Source organism: Salmo salar, chromosome ssa27 (assembly GCF_905237065.1).
Source record: "Salmo salar chromosome ssa27, Ssal_v3.1, whole genome shotgun sequence".
Taxonomy (NCBI): domain Eukaryota; kingdom Metazoa; phylum Chordata; class Actinopteri; order Salmoniformes; family Salmonidae; genus Salmo; species Salmo salar.
In genome coordinates this window covers 37,708,116-37,728,650 of record NC_059468.1, presented here as the reverse complement: position 1 = coordinate 37,728,650, position 20,535 = coordinate 37,708,116, and the positions used below count along the sequence as shown (strand labels likewise).

The 20,535-nt window shown below is 46.6% G+C and overlaps 1 protein-coding gene across 5 annotated transcripts; it reads right to left on the bottom strand.

Annotated features, from left to right (window-relative positions):
• Nucleotides 1–2,566: 2,566 nt before the first annotated feature.
• mgat1b (alpha-1,3-mannosyl-glycoprotein 2-beta-N-acetylglucosaminyltransferase b) lies at nt 2,567–19,802 on the bottom strand. Of its 5 annotated transcripts, none has more exons than XM_014178718.2 (3): nt 19,432–19,802; nt 10,276–11,550; nt 2,567–4,378 (listed from the first exon to the last, which is right to left on the bottom strand). In XM_014178718.2, exons 2-3 carry the CDS (start codon nt 11,125–11,127, stop codon nt 3,677–3,679), a joined length of 1,554 nt encoding a protein of 517 aa, XP_014034193.1. In that variant the 5' UTR covers nt 11,128–11,550; nt 19,432–19,802; the 3' UTR covers nt 2,567–3,676. The 5 variants fall into 5 exon arrangements, with proteins under 5 accessions (XP_014034193.1, XP_014034194.1, XP_014034192.1 ...); XM_014178719.2 differs by lacking the exon at nt 19,432–19,802 and adding an exon at nt 18,731–18,984; XM_014178717.2 differs by lacking the exon at nt 19,432–19,802 and adding an exon at nt 18,629–18,790.
• Between the last annotated feature and the right edge of the window lie 733 nt (nt 19,803–20,535).

The window sequence follows — 20,535 nt, the reverse complement described above, 5'->3', positions numbered from 1 at the left end:
AGACTGTCACGCTGGCCGCTACACATTAGACCAGACTGTCACGCCACGCTGGCCGCTACACATTAGACCAGACTGTCACGCTGGCCGCTACACATTAGACCAGACTGTCACGCTGGCCGCTACACATTAGACCAGACTGTCACGCTGGCCGCTACACATTAGACCAGACTGTCACGCCACGCTGGCCGCTACACGTTAGACCAGACTGTCACGCCACGCTGGCCGATACACGTTAGACCAGACTGTCACGTCACGCTGGCCGCTACACGTTAGACCAGACTGTCACGCCACGCTGGCCGATACACGTTAGACCAGACTGTCACGCCACGCTGGCCGATACACGTTAGATCAGACTGTCACGCTGGCCGCTACACGTTAGACCAGACTGTCACGCTGGCCGCTACACATTAGACCAGACTGTCACGCTGGCCGCTACACATTAGACCAGACTGTCACGCCACGCTGGCCGCTACACGTTAGACCAGACTGTCACGCTGGCCGCTACACGTTAGACCAGACTGTCACGCCACGCTGGCCGCTACACGTTAGACCAGACTGTCACGCTGGCCGCTACACATTAGACCAGACTGTCACGCTGGCCACTACACATTAGACCAGACTGTCACGCTGTCCGCTACACATTAGACCAGACTGTCACGCCACGCTGTCCGCTACACGTTAGACCAGACTGTCACGCCACGCTGGCCGCTACACGTTAGACCAGACTGTCACGCCACGCTGGCCGCTACACGTTAGACCAGACTGTCACGCCACGCCGGCCGCTACACGTTAGACCAGACTGTCACGCCACGCCGGCCGCTACACGTTAGACCAGACTGTCACGCCACGCCGGCCGCTACACGTTAGACCAGACTGTCACGCCACGCCGGCCGATACACGTTAGACCAGACTGTCACGCCACGCTGGCCGATACACGTTAGACCAGACTGTCACGCCGGCCGCTACACGTTAGACCAGACTGTCACGCCGGCCGCTACACGTTAGACCAGACTGTCACGCCGGCCGTTACACGTTAGACCAGACTGTCACGCCGGCCGCTACACGTTAGACCAGACTGTCACGCCGGCCGCTACACGTTAGACCAGACTGTCACGCCGGCCGCTACACGTTAGACCAGACTGTCACGCCGGCCGCTACACGTTAGACCAGACTGTCACGCCGGCCGCTACACGTTAGACCAGACTGTCACGCCGGCCGCTACACGTTAGACCAGACTGTCACGCCCGGCCGCTACACGTTAGACCAGACTGTCACGCCGGCCGCTACACGTTAGACCAGACTGTCACGCCGGCCGCTACACGTTAGACCAGACTGTCACGCCGGCCGCTACACGTTAGACCAGACTGTCACGTCCGGCCGCTACACGTTAGACCAGACTGTCACGCCGGCCGCTACACGTTAGACCAGACTGCCACGCCGGCCGCTACACGTTAGACCAGACTGCTAGCGGTTCTGGGGGGGCCAGTACCCCTGTGACAATTTTGGACCCCCTTGTGGCCCCCCTAAATGTGGAGTAGGAAATAATTTTTACATAACAAATTTTTGCTATGGTTCTTTTTTTACATCCGTTATTAGACAGTGGCAACGCGGAACACAACAGTATCGTACCACATGCATCTGCAATGCAGTGAAGAAAACGATATAACAACAATTAACGTCTAATGTAACTGGGCCCTCTAACAGTACAACTGGCCCCAGTTGAAATGGTCTAGAACCGCCGCTGGCTGCTACAAGGTAAAGTACAGTAGCTCTTATAGCCTGAAGTAGAAACCTCACCAGACCGACTGTTGGCGCAGTGCGGGGCCGTTCGTACACTTGCTTTCAGCGCAGTGTGTTACAGGGATCTCCCTCTTTTCTCCCGTTTTCTAGATGTAAAATTGGTTTACAATTCATGGCAGGTACTCTGCTCAGTGGTGTTAACGATAGACTGGTAGATGCTCAAAATTCTACCCGTCTGTCCATTGCCAACCTATAGTATAAGTAACGGACAAAGAAAGCTAAAATAATTTAATATAAAATGTACTAATCTAAAGGTATTGGGCATATTAGCCTCTGACTCCAGTTTGATTTGAAATGATGGCCCAGAGAGACTACGGACATAATCCTTGGAGTTCTCATAAATATTTCTCAGGTTTCAACACAGTTGGTCGGCCAATAGTTTTAAAATACTGTCCTCCATGTCTAAATCTGCTTGCTGAGGCACCTCAATTGATCTCTAGGCTCTTCTAATCTGGATTGTAAAGTGATCAGACCAAACTGTTTATGAAACAGGAAGCAAGATAGGGCAGGAAGTCAACAGGATATGGGTGGACTGGGAAAGGAAGTGTGGACGGATAACCTAGACTGGGTCGCGTTCCAAATGACACCCTATATAGCCCTTTGGTCAAAAGTAGTGCACTATATAGGGACTAGGGTGTCATTTGTGACACAGACAGAGGTTACAGGCACAAGTGGGAAAAGATTTCGTTGGAAAAGGACCAGGAATAATAAGACTTAAGATCCGTTTGGTCACTAGTCTGACACTCAAAAGACATGTGGACAAATATCAAAATAGTATTTTATTTGCAACGTATTAAAGTTAAACACATCAGGCAGTGTTTTTAATTTTTTTTCCACCATAAGGACATATGAATCACCCCAGAACTAAATACAGTACATTAATGTAAAGAAAACATGTAAAACAATCAATCATTGGTTTTTCAACAAACCTAACCGTAGAATACCACTGTTTGAATGTCATGGAATTACAACTGAACCTTCGTTTGAAAAGGGCTCAAGTATAGTCAGCATCTGCGTCCCAAATGGCTCTCTTCCCTTTTTAGGGAGTAAGGTACCGTTTGAGATAAACCCAACATCAACTACAATGTGTTAAATTGGTGCGCTGCATGGCAATGTATGAACCTCGGACCATTTAAAGAATGATCTTTATAAACCATTTACAAGATAGCTAAATAAAATACATTTCCCCAAATAGCCTTTCCCCTTCCCCAAAAAACATTTTATGAATAAACCAAATTAGACAATCATATTTATAATACTCAATACCAGTCTAACTAATATTTTGACCTCATTCATTCATTCACTTTAAGTGAGTAGAATACTGCAAGTTCTTTTAAAGTAGAATGTAGACATAGGCTGTACCAAATTGCACCCTATTCCCTATGGGCCCTGGTCAACAGTAGTGCACTAAATAGGGAAAAGGGTGCTATTTAGGTTGTGACCAGAGAGGTGTTCTCTCCTTTAAAGACCTGGTGACACTGGGAACAAGACAAAAAGCTAATCTGAGGCCTCCCAATCAAATCAAACTTGTGGTTGTCCAGAACTTTCGATTCAGTTTAAGACATTGTGTTGAAGCAAACCTTTCCTAGATGAGCTCTAGCAGGAGAACAACCAATCTAATGATTCTTACTTTCTGTGAGAGACTGTGGTTTCACCCCCTGAGCTGAACACTGCATTCAGATTCACTCTCAAAACAAGGTGTTTTTACTCTCCTCTACCCAACCTACTTCTACCACATGTCAAATCCCTTCACCCACCAAGCCTGTCTGTTTGGTTTAGCTTCAGTTCCTTCATGTGACCTTGCTTTCTTTGGTTTGAGAGGGCGTTTCTCAAGTCGGCCTTCGATACCATTCACACTACGTCCAGTCGGAACCTCTCAGCTCCAGCTGACGTCGTACTTTGTCCATCCTTCAGGTGGGGTCAAGAAGACCCGTCGTCCACGGGACAGGAAGCTGACCACGCCCCTGTAACCTGCACGGGGAACCCCCGATTTCAAGTCATCCATAACCCCTAAGTTACGAGCCATGACTTTAAAACTCTCCCGGCTGGAATATTGCACCCGGTATGGACCCGGTGCCTTCAAACCTCCCCCTTGTTGTAGCTCTTCTATTTTAACCAGGGGGGCGCTGTAAACCTCCTTCACAAAGTTCACGTCAAAGTTCTCCTTCATCAAGTAAGACAGATCATGTTTGGTGAAAGGCACAAAGTCAGTGTTGAGTTTAATATAACGCAGATACTGGTCAAAGAACTGACCCAAGCTGACACCCTTACGTCCGAAGGTCATAGTTCTGGAGATCTCTGGGCGGATGCAAGAGCGCTCTTTACGCTGCTCGGGGTGACGCATCCAATCGTCCCAGAAGGCCGTGGGCCACTTGGGTTCTAGTTCTGCCCAGACGTCCTTCAGCAGCATCCAGCCCAGCCCAGGGAAGAAGTCTGTCCTGTAGAGGAGGTCAGCCTTCCCAGGGTCCACCAGGCCATCTCTGCCGTTGTCGTTCCAGGCAGACACACACCACAGGGTGGGGTCAGAGGTCAAGATGGGGTGCAAGGCGCGGAAGTACTCAAAGAAGTCCGGGGCCACCTGGACGGGACAGAGAAGCGTTGGATCAGATCATCTGTTCTACAGTAGGATAACTTGTCTTAGTAATGTTTTTCCTTCCAGTTATAAAAGGAATTATTCAGTATATATCCTGCACCACTATTTGTTACGGAATTATGAAAACTGTAGTCTGGTCCCAGACCTGTTTCTGCCATGTCAACTATGCGTCACTCATTGTAACGATAACCAACACGACCAAACATGTTTGTTTCTGCTCGTCAACAATCAACTGGCTGTGAAACTGCATCTGCAGTATGAATCCATGCAATACAAGCCCAATGACAACAAAAGGACGAGAACTTGAGCAGGCTTGATAAACACCCAATAGGGGCCTCAATGAATGAGAAGTTCAAAATGTTGGGCTATCTGATTTAATACAATGCCAATAGTATGTCAACATGAAATGACTAACCAAAGCAAACATGATACATGTGTGTTTAGGTTGCTAGTCACAATACGTAGAAAAGCAACTGCAGGAACGGTTACATAATTGGACAGTTCCCCCCTCAGTTTCTCAATGTTTGATTTAGGGGAGCAAAGTTTAGCCTAGAAGCTTTTAACTGGTGACCCACTGTTCCCTGGGCGCCGAAGACGTGGATTAAAGCAGCCCCCCCCGCACCTCTCTGATTCAGAAGGGTTGGGTTAAAGCAGCCCTCCACACCTCTCTGATTCAGAAGGGTTGGGTTAAAGCAGCCCTCCACACCTCTCTGATTCAGAAGGGTTGGGTTAAAGCAGCCCTCCACACCTCTCTGATTCAGAAGGGTTGGGTTAAAGCAGCCCTCCACACCTCTCTGAGTCAGAGGGGTTGGGTTAAAGCAGCCCTCCACACCTCTCTGATTCAGAGGGGTTGGGTTAAAGCAGCCCCCCGCACCTCTCTGATTTAGAAGGGTTGGGTTAAAGCAGCCCCCCCGCACCTCTCTGAGTCAGAGGGGTTGGGTTAAAGCAGCCCCCCGCACCTCTCTGAGTCAGAAGGGTTGGGTTAAAGCAGCCCCCCCGCACCTCTCTGAGTCAGAAGGGTTGGGTTAAAGCAGCCCTCCACACCTCTCTGATTCAGAAGGGTTGGGTTAAAGCAGCCCTCCACACCTCTCTGATTCAGAAGGGTTGGGTTAAAGCAGCCCTCCACACCTCTCTGATTCAGAGGGGTTGGGTTAAAGCAGCCCTCCACACCTCTCTGAGTCAGAAGGGTTGGGTTAAAGCAGCCCCCCCGCACCTCTCTGATTCAGAAGGGTTGGGTTAAAGCAGCCCTCCACACCTCTCTGATTCAGAAGGGTTGGGTTAAAGCAGCCCTCCACACCTCTCTGATTCAGAAGGGTTGGGTTAAAGCAGCCCTCCACACCTCTCTGATTCAGAAGGGTTGGGTTAAAGCAGCCCTCCACACCTCTCTGATTCAGAAGGGTTGGGTTAAAGCAGCCCCCCGCACCTCTCTGATTCAGAAGGGTTGGGTTAAAGCAGCCCTCCACACCTCTCTGATTCAGAAGGGTTGGGTTAAAGCAGCCCTCCACACCTCTCTGATTCAGAAGGGTTGGGTTAAAGCAGCCCTCCACACCTCTCTGATTCAGAAGGGTTGGGTTAAAGCAGCCCTCCACACCTCTCTGATTCAGAAGGGTTGGGTTAAAGCAGCCCTCCACACCTCTCTGATTCAGAAGGGTTGGGTTAAAGCAGAACTCCACACCTCTCTGATTCAGAAGGGTTGGGTTAAAGCAGCCCTCCACACCTCTCTGAGTCAGAGGGGTTGGGTTAAAGCAGCCCCCCGCACCTCTGAGTCAGAGGGGTTGGGTTAAAGCAGCCCCCCGCACCTCTCTGATTTAGAAGGGTTGGGTTAAAGCAGCCCCCCCGCACCTCTCTGAGTCAGAGGGGTTGGGTTAAAGCAGCCCCCCCGCACCTCTCTGAGTCAGAGGGGTTGGGTTAAAGCAGCCCCCCCCGCACCTCTCTGAGTCAGAGGGGTTGGGTTAAAGCAGCCCCCCCCGCACCTCTCTGAGTCAGAGGGGTTGGGTTAAAGCAGCCCTCCACACCTCTCTGATTCAGAAGGGTTGGGTTAAAGCAGCCCTCCACACCTCTCTGATTCAGAAGGGTTGGGTTAAAGCAGCCCTCCACACCTCTCTGAGTCAGAGGGGTTGGGTTAAAGCAGCCCTCCACACCTCTCTGAGTCAGAGGGGTTGGGTTAAAGCAGCCCTCCACACCTCTCTGATTCAGAAGGGTTGGGTTAAAGCAGCCCTCCACACCTCTGATTCAGAAGGGTTGGGTTAAAGCAGCCCCCCCGCACCTCTCTGAGTCAGAGGGGTTGGGTTAAAGCAGCCCCCCGCACCTCTCTGAGTCAGAGGGGTTGGGTTAAAGCAGCCCCCCGCACCTCTCTGAGTCAGGGGTTGGGTTAAAGCAGCCCCCCGCACCTCTCTGAGTCAGAGGGGTTGGGTTAAAGCAGCCCCCCCCGCACCTCTCTGAGTCAGAGGGGTTGGGTTAAATGTGGAAGACACATTTCAGTTGTACAACTAACTAGGTATCACCCCCTTTCCCTTTCATGGTAACAACTCTGTTGTTTTGGTCATTTCCTGTAACTCATGACGAATTCTGCCGATGCAGTTTGTTTCCAGACCATTTGTTCAGCCAGCTGGCAGTTTCATTTGACTAGCGTCTCAAATAGAACCTTATCCCCTATATAGTGCACTACTTTTGACTAGAGCTCTAAGGTCCTGTTTAAAGGATAGTGCTGCAGTATATAGGATGCCATTTGGGACACAGCCTTGGGTCTGATTTGATGGGGGATGGAGGGGGTCTGTCTTCACACCCCACTCTACCGGGTGTCAACCTAGTTAATCCACTAAATCAGTTCAAATCTGCTAATCTGGGAATGCAAATGTCCACTCGCTCTGTCCCTACTGTGCACCATTCTCTGTCCATCTTGGTTCATCATGATTCACCTACTGGCTTGAGGTCAGTTTACTGATGTAAATATGGTAGAGCATGGCACTTCTAAACGGCCAGGATTGCGGGTTCGATTCCCACTAAGGCCAGCCATACAAAAAATGTATTCATGCTTAAGTAGTTTTGGATAAAAGCGCCTGCTAAATGATCCACAGATGCTTATAGAGGACTCTTAATGATGGGCTTTACTGGGCCTAAACAGAACCAAACCTACTGTGGCTAACCACTGGTCACAGTAGTAATTACCCTAGACCAATACTTAGCCTAGACCAGTGGTTCCCAAACTTTTATAGTCCTGTACCCCTTCAAACATTCAACCTCCAGCTACATACCCCCTCTAGCACCAGGGTCAGCGCACTCTCAAATGTTGTTTTTGCCATCATTGTAAGCCTGATAAAAAAAAATAAAAATACATAAGAATGAGTGTGAGTTTGTCACAACCCGGCTCGTGGGAAGTGACAAAGAGCTCTTACAGTGGCTTACGAAAGTATTCACCCCCTTGGCATTTCCTATTTTGTTGCCTTACAACCTGGAATTAAAATAGATTGAGGGGTTTGTATCATTTCATTTACACAACATGCCTACCACTTTGAAGATTCACAATTACAAAATATTTTGTAACAGACAAGAAATAAGACAACAAAAAAAAATGAACTTGAGCGTGCATAACTATTAACCCCCCAAAGTCAATACTTTGTAGAGCCACCTTTTGCAGCAATTACAGCTGCAAGTCTCTTGGGGTATGTCTCTATAAGCTTGGCACATCTAGCCACTGGGATTTTTGCCCATTCTTCAAGGAAAAACTGCTCCAGCTCCTTCAAGTTGGATGGGTTCCACTGGTGTACAGCGATCTTTAAGTCATACCACAGATTCTCAATTGCACACACACTGAGATCATGTGACACTTAAAGTCCACCTGCATGCAATCTAACTAATGATGTGACTTCTGAAGGTAATTGGTTGCACCAGATCTTATTCAGAGGCTTCATAGCAAAGGGGGTGAATACATATGCAAGGCACTGTATCATTGCATAGTGCAGAAAATACCCGAGAGTTCAGGGGTTTAACAAAGTGAACCATTTTCACTGTAGTGTCCAAAACGTCTTTCAAGCTGTCAGGCATTCCCTTGGCAGCAAGAGCCTCTCAGTGGATGCTGCAGTGGACCCAAGTGGCGTCGGGAGCAACTGCTTCCACATCTCCTGCCACGTCACTGATATGTTGTGAAACAGTGTTTGATGAAGTCATTGTCTGTATAGTTTTTATTTATTTTTGGCCTTTCCCCCCAGTATTGTCCCAGCCATATCCGCGGCAGCAGGAAGAAATAAGTCCTCCACAATCGTATGGGGCTTGCCTGTCCTAGCCACTCGGTAGCTCACCATATAAGACACTTCTAGCCCCTTCTTATTAATGGTATCTGTAGCTTTTATATGTTAATTATTTTACATTGTGTTGTTATTTCACTCAACACTAGATGGTTTAATTTTATTTTTGGCAGTGAACCAAGGCTACTCAGGTGAGAGGAAAAAAAAAAACTCACCAAAAATGTATAGCTCCGTGGGAAAATATAAATGTACTGTTTGAAAATGTGAAGATGTATTTTTTTTTTACATTTTTAAGTTGGCATAACCCCAGTTTGGGAATACATGCCCTAGACCAATAAACTAGTGTTGTGAGGCCATAAAAAGAAAGGTTATGAAATGTTTAATGCAAAAGCTATGTTTTAGGTTATGCAAATGAGACATTTTAGGATCAATTTTCATCATCATCACCATCCCAAATGTCAATGTGAGCCAGATGGAATGAAATACCTTCCCATGGAAACCTATGGAACATGCTGAGCAGGCAGACAGAAGGCATATTATGCCCCTGTTACAGGGAGCGGGGGGGGGGTTAAAGCTCAGTGCTGCAAACGGAGCACTTGGGGTTTTGTTGTAGGCCACAGGGTTGTAGTTCCCTTAAAGAAATGACGGTTCTGGGATAACACCAGGGCTGGATGTTGGCGTGTAACTAAAATACAGCAGTGGATTCATCACTTAGGCCTTGTTGATTAATCCACTGCTGCTTTATACGAATACTAAACTGACCAAACAGGCTTTGTGGTTAGAGTGTCCGCACCTGAGTTTGGGAGTTCGAATCCCAGCCGAGTCATACCAAAGGCTGTAAAAATGGGAGCCAATGCCCTGTGATACACTAGTGTTCTGTCCAGGGGGTGTACATGTTACAGAAACAGGAGATAGACTAGTGTTCTGTCCAGGGGGTGTACTGTACATACAGAAACAGGACATAGACTAGTGTTCTGTCCAGGGGGTGTACTGTACATACAGAAACAGGACATAGACTAGTGTTCTGTCCAGGGGGTGTACATGTTACAGAAACAGGAGATAGACTAGTGTTCTGTCCAGGGGGTGTACTGTACATACAGAAACAGGACATAGACTAGTGTTCTGTCCAGGGGGTGTACATGTTACAGAAACAGGAGATAGACTAGTGTTCTGTCCAGGGGGTGTACTGTACATACAGAAACAGGAGATAGACTAGTGTTCTGTCCAGGGGGTGTACTGTACATACAGAAACAGGACATAGACTAGTGTTCTGTCCAGGGGGTGTACTGTACATACAGAAACAGGAGATAGACTAGTGTTCTGTCCAGGGGGTGTACATGTTACAGAAACAGGACATAGACTAGTGTTCTGTCCAGCGGGTGTACTGTACATACAGAAACAGGAGATAGACTAGTGTTCTGTCCAGGGGGTGTACATGTTACAGAAACAGGACATAGACTCCTATGAGCCGCAAGGCTACTAGATACTTCTATTGAGCTGCATGCAAGTCACCAGAAACTCATACATTTCTAAAATAAATGAGTCCAAGACATTCAGACTAAGCTGCACTTTAAATCCATTCCTCAATTACAGTGCATGCAGACAGTGGTGTATAGATTTCAGTTACTGTTCACTTACCTCCAAGTCATCTTCCACGATCACTACGGTGGAGTGAGAGAGTGTGTTGAACACCTGGTTGAGGGCCCAGCGGTAGTGTCTGGCAATCTTATAGTAGCCCTGGAACTTCCTGTGCTCCGGCCGTACCCGGATGTCCGAGAGGTCTGGTTGGCTAATGTGAGTCACCTGACTGCCATATGAGCCAATCACACGGGCTGTCTCAGCATGGCCGCAGTCCTGGCTAACTATGATTGGGTAGAGTTCTGCAGATGGGCGGTATTGGATCAACTTGTCAAGACTCCTTTTCACCGTCACCCTGTCACAGGCGATGACCAATATGGGAATGACAACTTGTGGACTGGTGACAGTTACTTCCAGTTTGGTGTAGTTCAGTTCTTTTAGGTCATTGTCCGATTGTGTGTCTACTTTAAGGTCTGGGACCGCTGCAACAAATTCCTGTTGACTTTGGTCCTTGTTCTCTGAATCGTCCTTTGGAGGTCCTGGAGGCAACTGTAGTGACGGTTTGTGTTCCTCTTGATTTTCTACCTTCCCTCCATCCATCCGTCTTCTTCCCATCCCTCTCCTCTTTTCCCATAGCGACCTGTGACTCTGAATCTGCTTCAGAAGTTCCTTCTGGGTCTCCAGTTCCGATTCTACCTCCTCGGCCAATCGGATCACCTCACCAGCCAGATTAGTCCCTCCCCCTTTTCTTTTGGCCACTCCCCACTCTTCCCTTCCCCCTGGCTCAGCCCCTCCCCCCTCCCCAAATCGACCAATGGGAGGCCGTCCCCAAAGGAAAAGGAGAAGCAAGCCATTGCAGGCGACGAATAGGAAAGCTCCACACAAGATAAGGGAACCTCTCTTGCGAACCATGGCCCAATGACATCAGAGGATAGACTGCAGTGAGGAAAAGAAAACAGTGGAGAGGGGACAGAGTTGAAATGACAACAGCCAATAGGGTCCAAATCAATCACAAAGATGAGAAAGAGAAGACGTCCAATAGGGGTGGAGAGAACAGTGGTCTGATCACGTGATCCTTACTGCTCATCCAATCATTGAGTCTGATCGATAACATGACAGGAGAACGATCCAGAACCTCTATTGTAGAGACGTGAGTATTAACCCAGTGTGGTGTTGTATCGGTTTGGCTCTCCTCCATGAAACAGTGGGACAGGAGAGTGAGTAGAGGCAAGAGGAAATTGAGAAAAACAGGGGAAGAGGAAAGGGGTGTTTGGATAAGATAACCAGGGTCACGTTGGGGTGGAGTGGCCTTGACGTTATCCCTCAGCCATCATCCTGAAACAGAGGACAGAGGAAATAAATATGTTAGCATCAATTCAGTACGTTTCAATTTTCTCTCAGTGAAACAGTCTGAAATAAACGAGGACTATATGATCCAAAACATGAGTGACTGTCATAGAGCAGAATCAGAACACGACCCAAACTGTTCAGTAGGGGATGGTCCAACCACATGTGGCTGTTGCCTCATTATTTCTCACCAGTGTCACCATAAAACTATTTGGTGTGTTGAGCCTATGAATCAAGCTGTAAAACTGTGTTCAGGGTCCGTGCTAATGAATCACGCTGTGAGGTTCAGTACGGGAACAGCTTCATTTTCACTACCCTTCTTAAGATCCCTGCACAGCTGAATATATTAACCATATTATGTACCCGTCGGCCCGAGTATCACAGGACCCCGTCGGCCCGAGTATCACAGGACCCCGTCGGCCCGAGTATCACAGGGGAAACAGGACATCCTGTCAGCACAAATTCAAGCTGAAGTACTTCTGCAGACTGTCGTCGTGGCGTTTGGTGTTGAACCCAACTGTTAGCCTAATGTCCAGAAACCAAGGCTTATACCATCCTTTTCTATTCAATGGAGATTTTAAAAGCCTGTTAACAGTAACCAGAGGATTTCTCTTCAAATATTTTAACATGGGATAACACACACACACACACACACACTAATATATAGGACACACACACACAAATATATAGGACAGACATACACAAAAGTATGGACACCCCTCAAATAAGTGGATTCAGCGATTGTCAGAAACAGGTGTGGCTGAAGGTGTATAAAAATCGGGCACACAGCCATGCAATCTCCATAGACAAACACTGGCAGTAGAATGGTCTTACTGAAGAGCTCAGTGACTTTCAACGTGGCACCGTCATAGGATGCCGCCTTTCCAACAAGTCAGTTTGTCAAATTTCTGCCTTGCTAGAGCTGCCCCGGTCAACTGAAAGGGCTGTTATTGTGAAGTGGAAACAACGGCTCAGCTGTGAGAAGTGGTAGGACACACAAGCTCAATGAACTGGAATGCCGATTGCTGAAGCAACACTCACTACTGAAATCCAAACTGCCTCTGAAAGCAAAGTCAGCACAAGAACTGTTCGTCGGGAGCGTCACGAAATGGGTTTCCATGGCCAAGCAGCCACACACAAGCCTAAGATAAGCATGCGCAATGCCAAGCGTTGGCTGGAGCGGTGTAAAGCTCGCAGCCGTTGGACTCTGGAGCAGTGGAAACACGTTCTCTGGAGTGATGAATCACGTTTCACCATCTAGCAGTCCAATAAACTAATCTGGGTTTGGCGGATGCCAGGAGAACTCTATCTGCCCGAATGCAAAGCGCCAACTGTGAAGGTTGATGGAGGAGGACTAATGGTCTGGGGCTGTTTTTCATGGTTCAGGCCTCTTAGTTCCAGTGAAGGGAAATCTACATCATACAATGACAGTCTAGACGATTCTAAGCTTCCAACTTTGTGGCAACAGTTTGGGGAAGGCCCTAGTGGTTAGAGCGTTGGGCCAGTAACTGAAAGGTTTCTGGATCGAATCCCCGAGCTGACAAGGTAAAAAAAATCTGTCATTCTGCCCCTGAGCAAGGCAGTTAACCCACTGTTCCCCGGGCGCCGAAGACGTGGATGTCGATTAAGGCAGGCCCCCACACCTCTGAGGTTGGGTTAAATGCTGAAGACACATTTCAATTGTACAACTGACAAGGCATCCCCATTTCCCATTTCAGCATGACAAATGCCCCCGTGCACAAAGCGAGGTCCATAAATAAAATGCTTTGTTGAGATCGGTGTGGAAGAACTTGACTGGCCTGCACAGAGCCCTGACCTCAACCCCATCGAACACCTTTGGGTTGAATTGGAACCCCGACTGCGGGCCTAATCGGCCAACATCAGTGCCCCACCTCACTAATGTGGCTGAATAGAAGCAAGTCCCCTCAGCAATGTTCCAACATCTAGTGGAAAGCCTTCCCAGAAGAATTGAGGCTGTTATAGCAGCAAAGGGGGGGGACCAACTCCATATGAATGCCCATGATTTTACAATGACACGTTCCACAAGCAGGTGTCCACATACTTTTAGTCATATAGTGTATACCAGCCAGCATCCGTAGCAACAGTAGTCCTGACTGAGGAGCTGACAAAGCTTTTCTCCGTAAGGTCTTCACCTGTTGTATTCGGCGCATGTGACATAATATTTCATTAGATCACTCTAAGCTAATACACAGCTCTTAATAAATATCACTTTGGTCCCTCTCATGTTGTCTTTGTTGCTGGAAACAAACAACATGAAAGAGATGGCAGTTTCAGCCTTCTGGGAAAGACAAAAAAAACACTGTGTGGGTCCCAGATGGTGCATTTCCCGGGTGGCACTGCTTTTGACCACAGTCCTATGGTCTCCGGTCAAAAGTAGTGCATTATATAGGGAATAGGGTGCAATTTGGGATGCACACCCAATTTCCCCCCCCAAAAAATGGAAGCAGTTTCCTGCCTAAGAATCCCCCTAACAATATATTAAACGTACGTATGCAGTCAGTCTGCGGGGTCAGAGTTCAGGACAGAATCAGCACTATTTCAGCAGATCAACTTGAGGTGCATCTCTTTTAGGCTGGGTTTCTGTACGTCACGTTGTGACATGTGCTGATGTAAAAAGGGCTTTATAAATACATTTGATTGATTTCAATAGGCTTAGGTAGCATGGTGAATCCCAATACCCAGCATGGTAAATACCAACACCGAGCTCCTGGATGACTGGGTCTATATCACACAGATTATTGGCATAGATTTAAAAAAAAACTTTTAAGTTTTATTCAGATAGATTTTTTAAAAGTATTTATGTTTGAACAGGGTTTGTTGTCAATAACTGATCACATGAGGTCATAAACCAATGATGATAGGCAGAGAATGTGTCGTACCCCTGGTACATATTAGCTGTTATAAAAAAGGTACTGAGATTATTGGGGGCTCCTGAGTGGCGCAGCGGTCTAAGGCACTGCCTCCGGCACTGAGATGCGTCACTACAGACCCTGGTTCGATTCCAGGCTGTATCACAACCCGGCCATCATTGGGAGTCCCAAGGGGCGGTGTACAATTGGCCAAACATCATCCCGGTTAGGGTATGGCTGGGGTAGGCCGTCATTGCAAATAAGAATTTGTTCTTAACTGACTTGCCTAGTTAAATAAAAGGTTAAATAAATTGAAGTGAAGAAACAGGCGATTCATGATTCACTATTATTCAGTCAAATATTATGACAATCAACCTAATAAAAATATGCTATAGATTTAAAGAGACAAACAAACATGGCACCATTTGTATTTGGTTTTAGAAAGTTGTAAATACTTGCGGAGTGAGCATTTTAATGGCAACAAGCTGTCCAAATAATATCCAAGCCTCATAACCAGGTCCGGGATCATATTTGGACAGCTTTCAATGACTGAAAAGTCAAATCCAATCAAATAAGGCCTAGATATCACAGACAACATTTTACTATTTAGTGCATCTAAGAGAATCCTTTCAACAGGTCTAGGTCCTGACCAGATCATCAGACTAGCCTAGGCCACATCCTGAAATGCCCTGATATTTTACAACAAGCTCTAGGCCTACAGTTGGAGTGCAGAGAGACATTGAGAACACTGCATCTAGCAGACAGAGACATGGGGAACAGGTACAGAGAACACTGTATCTAGCAGACAGAGAGACATGGGGAACAGGTGCTGAGAACACTGCATCTAGCAGACAGAGAGACATGGGGGACAGGTGCTGAGAACACTGCATCTAGCAGACAGAGACATGGGGAACAGGTGCTGAGAACACTGCATCTAGCAGACAGAGAGACATGGGGGAACAGGTACAGAGAACACTGCATCTAGCAGACAGAGACATGGGGAACAGGTACTGAGAACACTGTATCTAGCAGACAGAGACATGGGGAACAGGTACTGAGAACACTGCATCTAGCAGACAGAGACATGGGGGAACAGGTACAGAGAACACTGTATCTAGCAGACAGAGACATGGGGGAACAGGTACAGAGAACACTGTATCTAGCAGACAGAGACATGGGGAACAGGTACAGAGAACACTGCATCTAGCAGACAGAGACATGGGGGAACAGGTACAGAGAACACTGCATCTAGCAGACAGAGACATGGGGGAACAGGTACAGAGAACACTGCATCTAGCAGACACAGAGACATGGGGAACAGGTACAGAGAACACTGCATCTAGCAGACAGAGACATGGGGAACAGGTACAGAGAACACTGTATCTAGCAGACACAGAGACATGGGGAACAGGTGCTGAGAACACTGCATCTAGCAGACAGAGACATGGGGAACAGGTACAGAGAACACTGCATCTAGCAGACAGAGAGACATGGGGAACAGGTACAGAGAACACTGCATCTAGCAGACAGACATGGGGAACAGGTACAGAGAACACTGCATCTAGCAGACAGAGACATGGGGAACAGGTACAGAGAACACTGCATCTAGCAGACACAGAGACATGGGGGAACAGGTACAGAGAACACTGCATCTAGCAGACAGAGACATGGGGAACAGGTACAGAGAACACTGTATCTAGCAGACAGAGACATGGGGAACAGGTGCTGAGAACACTGCATCTAGCAGACACAGAGACATGGGGGAACAGGTACAGAGAACACTGCATCTAGCAGACAGAGACATGGGGAACAGGTACAGAGAACACTGCATCTAGCAGACACAGAGACATGGGGAACAGGTACTGAGAACACTGCATCTAGCAGACAGAGAGACATGGGGAACAGGTACAGAGAACACTGCATCTAGCAGACAGAGACATGGGGAACAGGTACAGAGAACACTGCATCTAGCAGACAGAGACATGGGGAACAGGTACAGAGAACACTGCATCTAGCAGACAGAGACATGGGGAACAGGTACTGAGAACACTGCATCTAGCAGACAGAGAGACATGGGGAACAGGTACAGAGAACACTGTATCTAGCAGACAGAGACATGGGGAACAGGTACAGAGAACACTGTATCTAGCAGACAGAGACATGGGGAACAGGTACAGAGAACACTGCATCTAGCAGACACAGAGACATGGGGAACAGGTACAGAGAACACTGCATCTAGCAGACAGAGAGACATGGGGGAACAGGTACAGAGAACACTGCATCTAGCAGACAGAGAGACATGGGGAACAGGTACAGAGAACACTGCATCTAGCAGACAGAGAGACATGGGGAACAGGTACAGAGAACACTGTATCTAGCAGACAGAGACATGGGGAACAGGTACAGAGAACACTGCATCTAGCAGACAGAGAGACATGGGGAACAGGTGCTGAGAACACTGTATCTAGCAGACAGAGAGACATGGGGAACAGGTACAGAGAACACTGTATCTAGCAGACAGAGACATGGGGAACAGGTGCGTCCTTTTTTTATTCACGTCAAACTTGGCGCTAAATCACGCCCACGGTAACCTAGCAACCTTGAAATCCGTGCTGATTGGTCAGATTGAGGAGGAAGAAGGCCAGAGGGAATCCCCACCAAAACAAAACATTGTCATACATACTTAACCAAATTCAGGAAAACGCTATGAAGTTGCATTAAACTGTGTCGCTTTTTAGTGACTGATTAAATAAAGGTTAAATAAAATATAAAATTAATTTCAGCCAGCCTAACCAGATGGATAGTTGTGTAATATATAAAGTGTCAGTTGAAGCAGTCTAACGTTAGCCTAGTGTGGTTATCTAAAGCGATTTGAGATACTTACCTACATGACATTTGTGGTAGCTGGTAACTAAATGAGATGCTGTATAACTAGCTTTAGCTGAATGAATGGGCAAAGATATAGCTAACGTTACATTGATTCTCAGTAATAGTGACTCAATGGAGCTAATCTACAGAGTTACTTGCCTTTTTAAATGTAAACTCAATTCAAAACGAGTCCATGAAACAGGGAACGGCGGGCGACAGAAAACGCCCCGTTCGCGGGGATTTCTCTCTCTAGCGTTGTTCACGCGCATTTACCTCGTCACAGCGAACGTCCCGAACTCTGACCAATCAGCGCGGCTTTGAATGTTGCTAGGTTACCCGTGGGCGTGGTTTTACACCAAATTTGGCGTGGATAGAAATGACGTGGAACAATTACCGAGAACAGCCCCGTGTGGCTCAGTTGGTAGAGCATGGTGTTTGCAACGCCAGGGTTGTGGGTTCGATTCCCACGGGGGACCAGTACGGACAACAACAACAAAAAAATGTATGAAATGTATGCATTCACTACTGTAAGTCGCTCTGGATAAGAGCGTCTGCTAAATGACTAAAATGTAAATGTAACCGTGTGTCTATCAGACAGACACGGGGAGAAAGGTATCCACTTGAATAAGGGGGTCGGTTGAGTTCACTGTATATCCTAACAGGAGCCTTTCAAGGTGTCTAAAGGTGATAACAATAATCTTGTAAGCATTGCAATCAGACTATGTACAAACTATCTTTGAGTGGATGTCCTGATCTGGTTGAGTAATGTGTTACTGAATCCTACACCAACTTTAAATCTGTAGTCCATAGGTTCATGGTTGAAAAGCTAGGCTAATTGGACTATATTTACTTTTGACTTTAAAGAAATGTATACCGGAGAGCCCCTCATTTCCTGGGTGCTCAAAACGGCAACAAATTCAACAGTTAGAGGCTAATCTACCCATCTCACCATGGGACACCAAGAACTACAGTAAATCTATTCCAGTTGATCCTCACTAGAACACACAAACAATGTTAACATTACATCAGAAACACATGGCTTTAAACACGTAGTCTAGACATGGTAGGATTGCAACACTACACAGTTATAGGGTGAGTGAACGACGCAATTCAGCAGTTTAGGGAAAAACGCAAAAGAGAAAAAAGTAGGTACTGCACCAGAGGTTTTGGGGTTCGAGGACAGATGAGTAGACAAACAGTTAAGATGGAGGGCAGTAACTTGACAATCTATGGTAGCATTGTAAGAGACAAGTTACACAAAAGCCAAAGCAGAAAGTCAGGTTTGAAAGGAGGTGCCAAGGGGTGTAAAAAGTATTGTTCTACGGTACCTGAAACAGAGCTGTCTAGTTCTCCCACTATCTCTTTCAACACATCAGAAAGTTTAAAAGATGACTAACGGGGTGGGAGAAAAGCAGGGAGTTGTTGCTCACCGTCACGAACAGAGCCATTTGAAACGCCAACCTCCCTCTGTCTCACTGATACGTGTAACTACCTGGTAGGTTAAAACTCTAAAATTACAAGGTCGAAGGTCAACTAAAGACTAGCCCAGCTGGAATCAGGTTTGTTATTAAAGTAAATATGTGTCTTAGAGAAGAGTTGCCTACTAAACAAAACTGGTCATCAGTATTTTAAGAAAAGCAAGTTGAAGCCAGTCAAGACAACTGAACTGTATCCGTGTCACAACCCTACTATTGTTTTGACAGCTACATTGTAGTTCGACTCTCGTTTGCCTGTAAGAGCCATTTTAGCCAACTACACAGCACCTTGGCGAATGTAATTTCAAAATTAACAATGTAATATTAGAAAATGACTACAATAGTTTGAACAACAAACGTTGTGACCAACTTACCCAACTATTTTACCATTTTGTTGCATGACCAAGACTGTCTGCACACCATTGCAATTTGAGTTAAATGTTTGGAAATTGCAATACTTGAACATCTCCATAGTAATGACGTTAGTTAGTTTACATCCTAGGTAGCCAAGCAAGCAATTGAGCTTTTCATATATCAAATGTTAGCTAGCTAGTTCCATAACGACCTAGCTCCCGGCTAGGTAAATCAAGTCAAATTGATCAAGCTAGCTTCAGACAGCTAACGTTAGCTAAGCAAGAGTACAATTTCCACCTCACCTTTTGTAATTTGCCCGGGTAGGACGTGTTGCTTGCTATCTGGAAAGCCAGCTTGGATGTCGAAAAATGGTTTCAGTTGATCGCCTTCACTCTCACTTTAATTCCTCTCCGTCTTGCCCACCGGTGTCAGTGCCTCACTGCATGTCCAGTCCACATTTCCTCACCTTTTACTTGGATCCGACATTTAGCTAGATGTGTTCAATTGATTTATTTATCAACATAGGAATTCACCGAGACTTGCGTTATGCATCGTCCTTTTCACCACTGTTCTCCTACCAATCCGTCCAAGCCAGTATGTGTTTTACTGGCTCTTGACGGTATTTTTCATTTGACACCACTGATTTTTACACGCTCCATACTACTTCCGGATTGACTCATTAAGCAAGGCCAAGCCCCTTAACCTGGTCATGGCTAGAAGGGATCCATCTTTTGTCAAATGAACAGCAAAATGGTATTATTGTTTTTAAATTTAGCTAACTTTAACCCTTTTCCTTACCTTAATTCTCCTAACCTGCTGCGTAAATTCTAACCTGCTGCGAAAAGTCACATCTGACGTTAAATCTGACAAAACCTGTATCCTTTCTAACCTCCGCTTTCATCCTCATCTCCTGTACAATTTTCCCTAGCAACAAAGTGCCCTGACAACCGTCATAAGGGCGGTGGCGCTCCGGAGAAATTGGCCATTTTTCCTGCTATCTGGGGTGTATTAATTTCTCCTGCTATCTGGGGTGTATTCATTACGTCTTGCAACGGAAACCGTTTATCGTAAGAACCAAACAGCAAGAAAGTAAAACGGGGAGAGACCTACCTTTTTTTTTTCCCCCGTTGGAAAATGTTTTCACTTTGAAGTAAACGGAACGTTTTGTAACATAATTGGCGTAATGAATACACCCCTGTTGTGACTGGTCAGCAAGCAAGTAGGCCAAAGACAGTACAATGAGACAGATTTCACTGGATGTATAAATATGAAGCATCCGTTTGGCGTTTCCACTCACTACCAAATATGGTAGAAGATGGATTTTATCCTACATTATGCACATTTTCTCATCGATGAAACATTTGATCGCAATACAGTTCTGTTTCCCAAACTATAATCTGTTATGA

Coding starts and splice junctions, on each gene's coding strand:
- mgat1b (XM_014178718.2), bottom strand. CDS start 11,127: ATGGTTCGCAAGAGAGGTTCCCTTATCTTGTGTGGAGCTTTCCTATTC. Junction 4,379..10,275: donor TCGTGGAAGATGACTTGGAG/GTAAGTGAACAG, acceptor TGTCCCGTCCAG/GTGGCCCCGGACTTCTTTGA.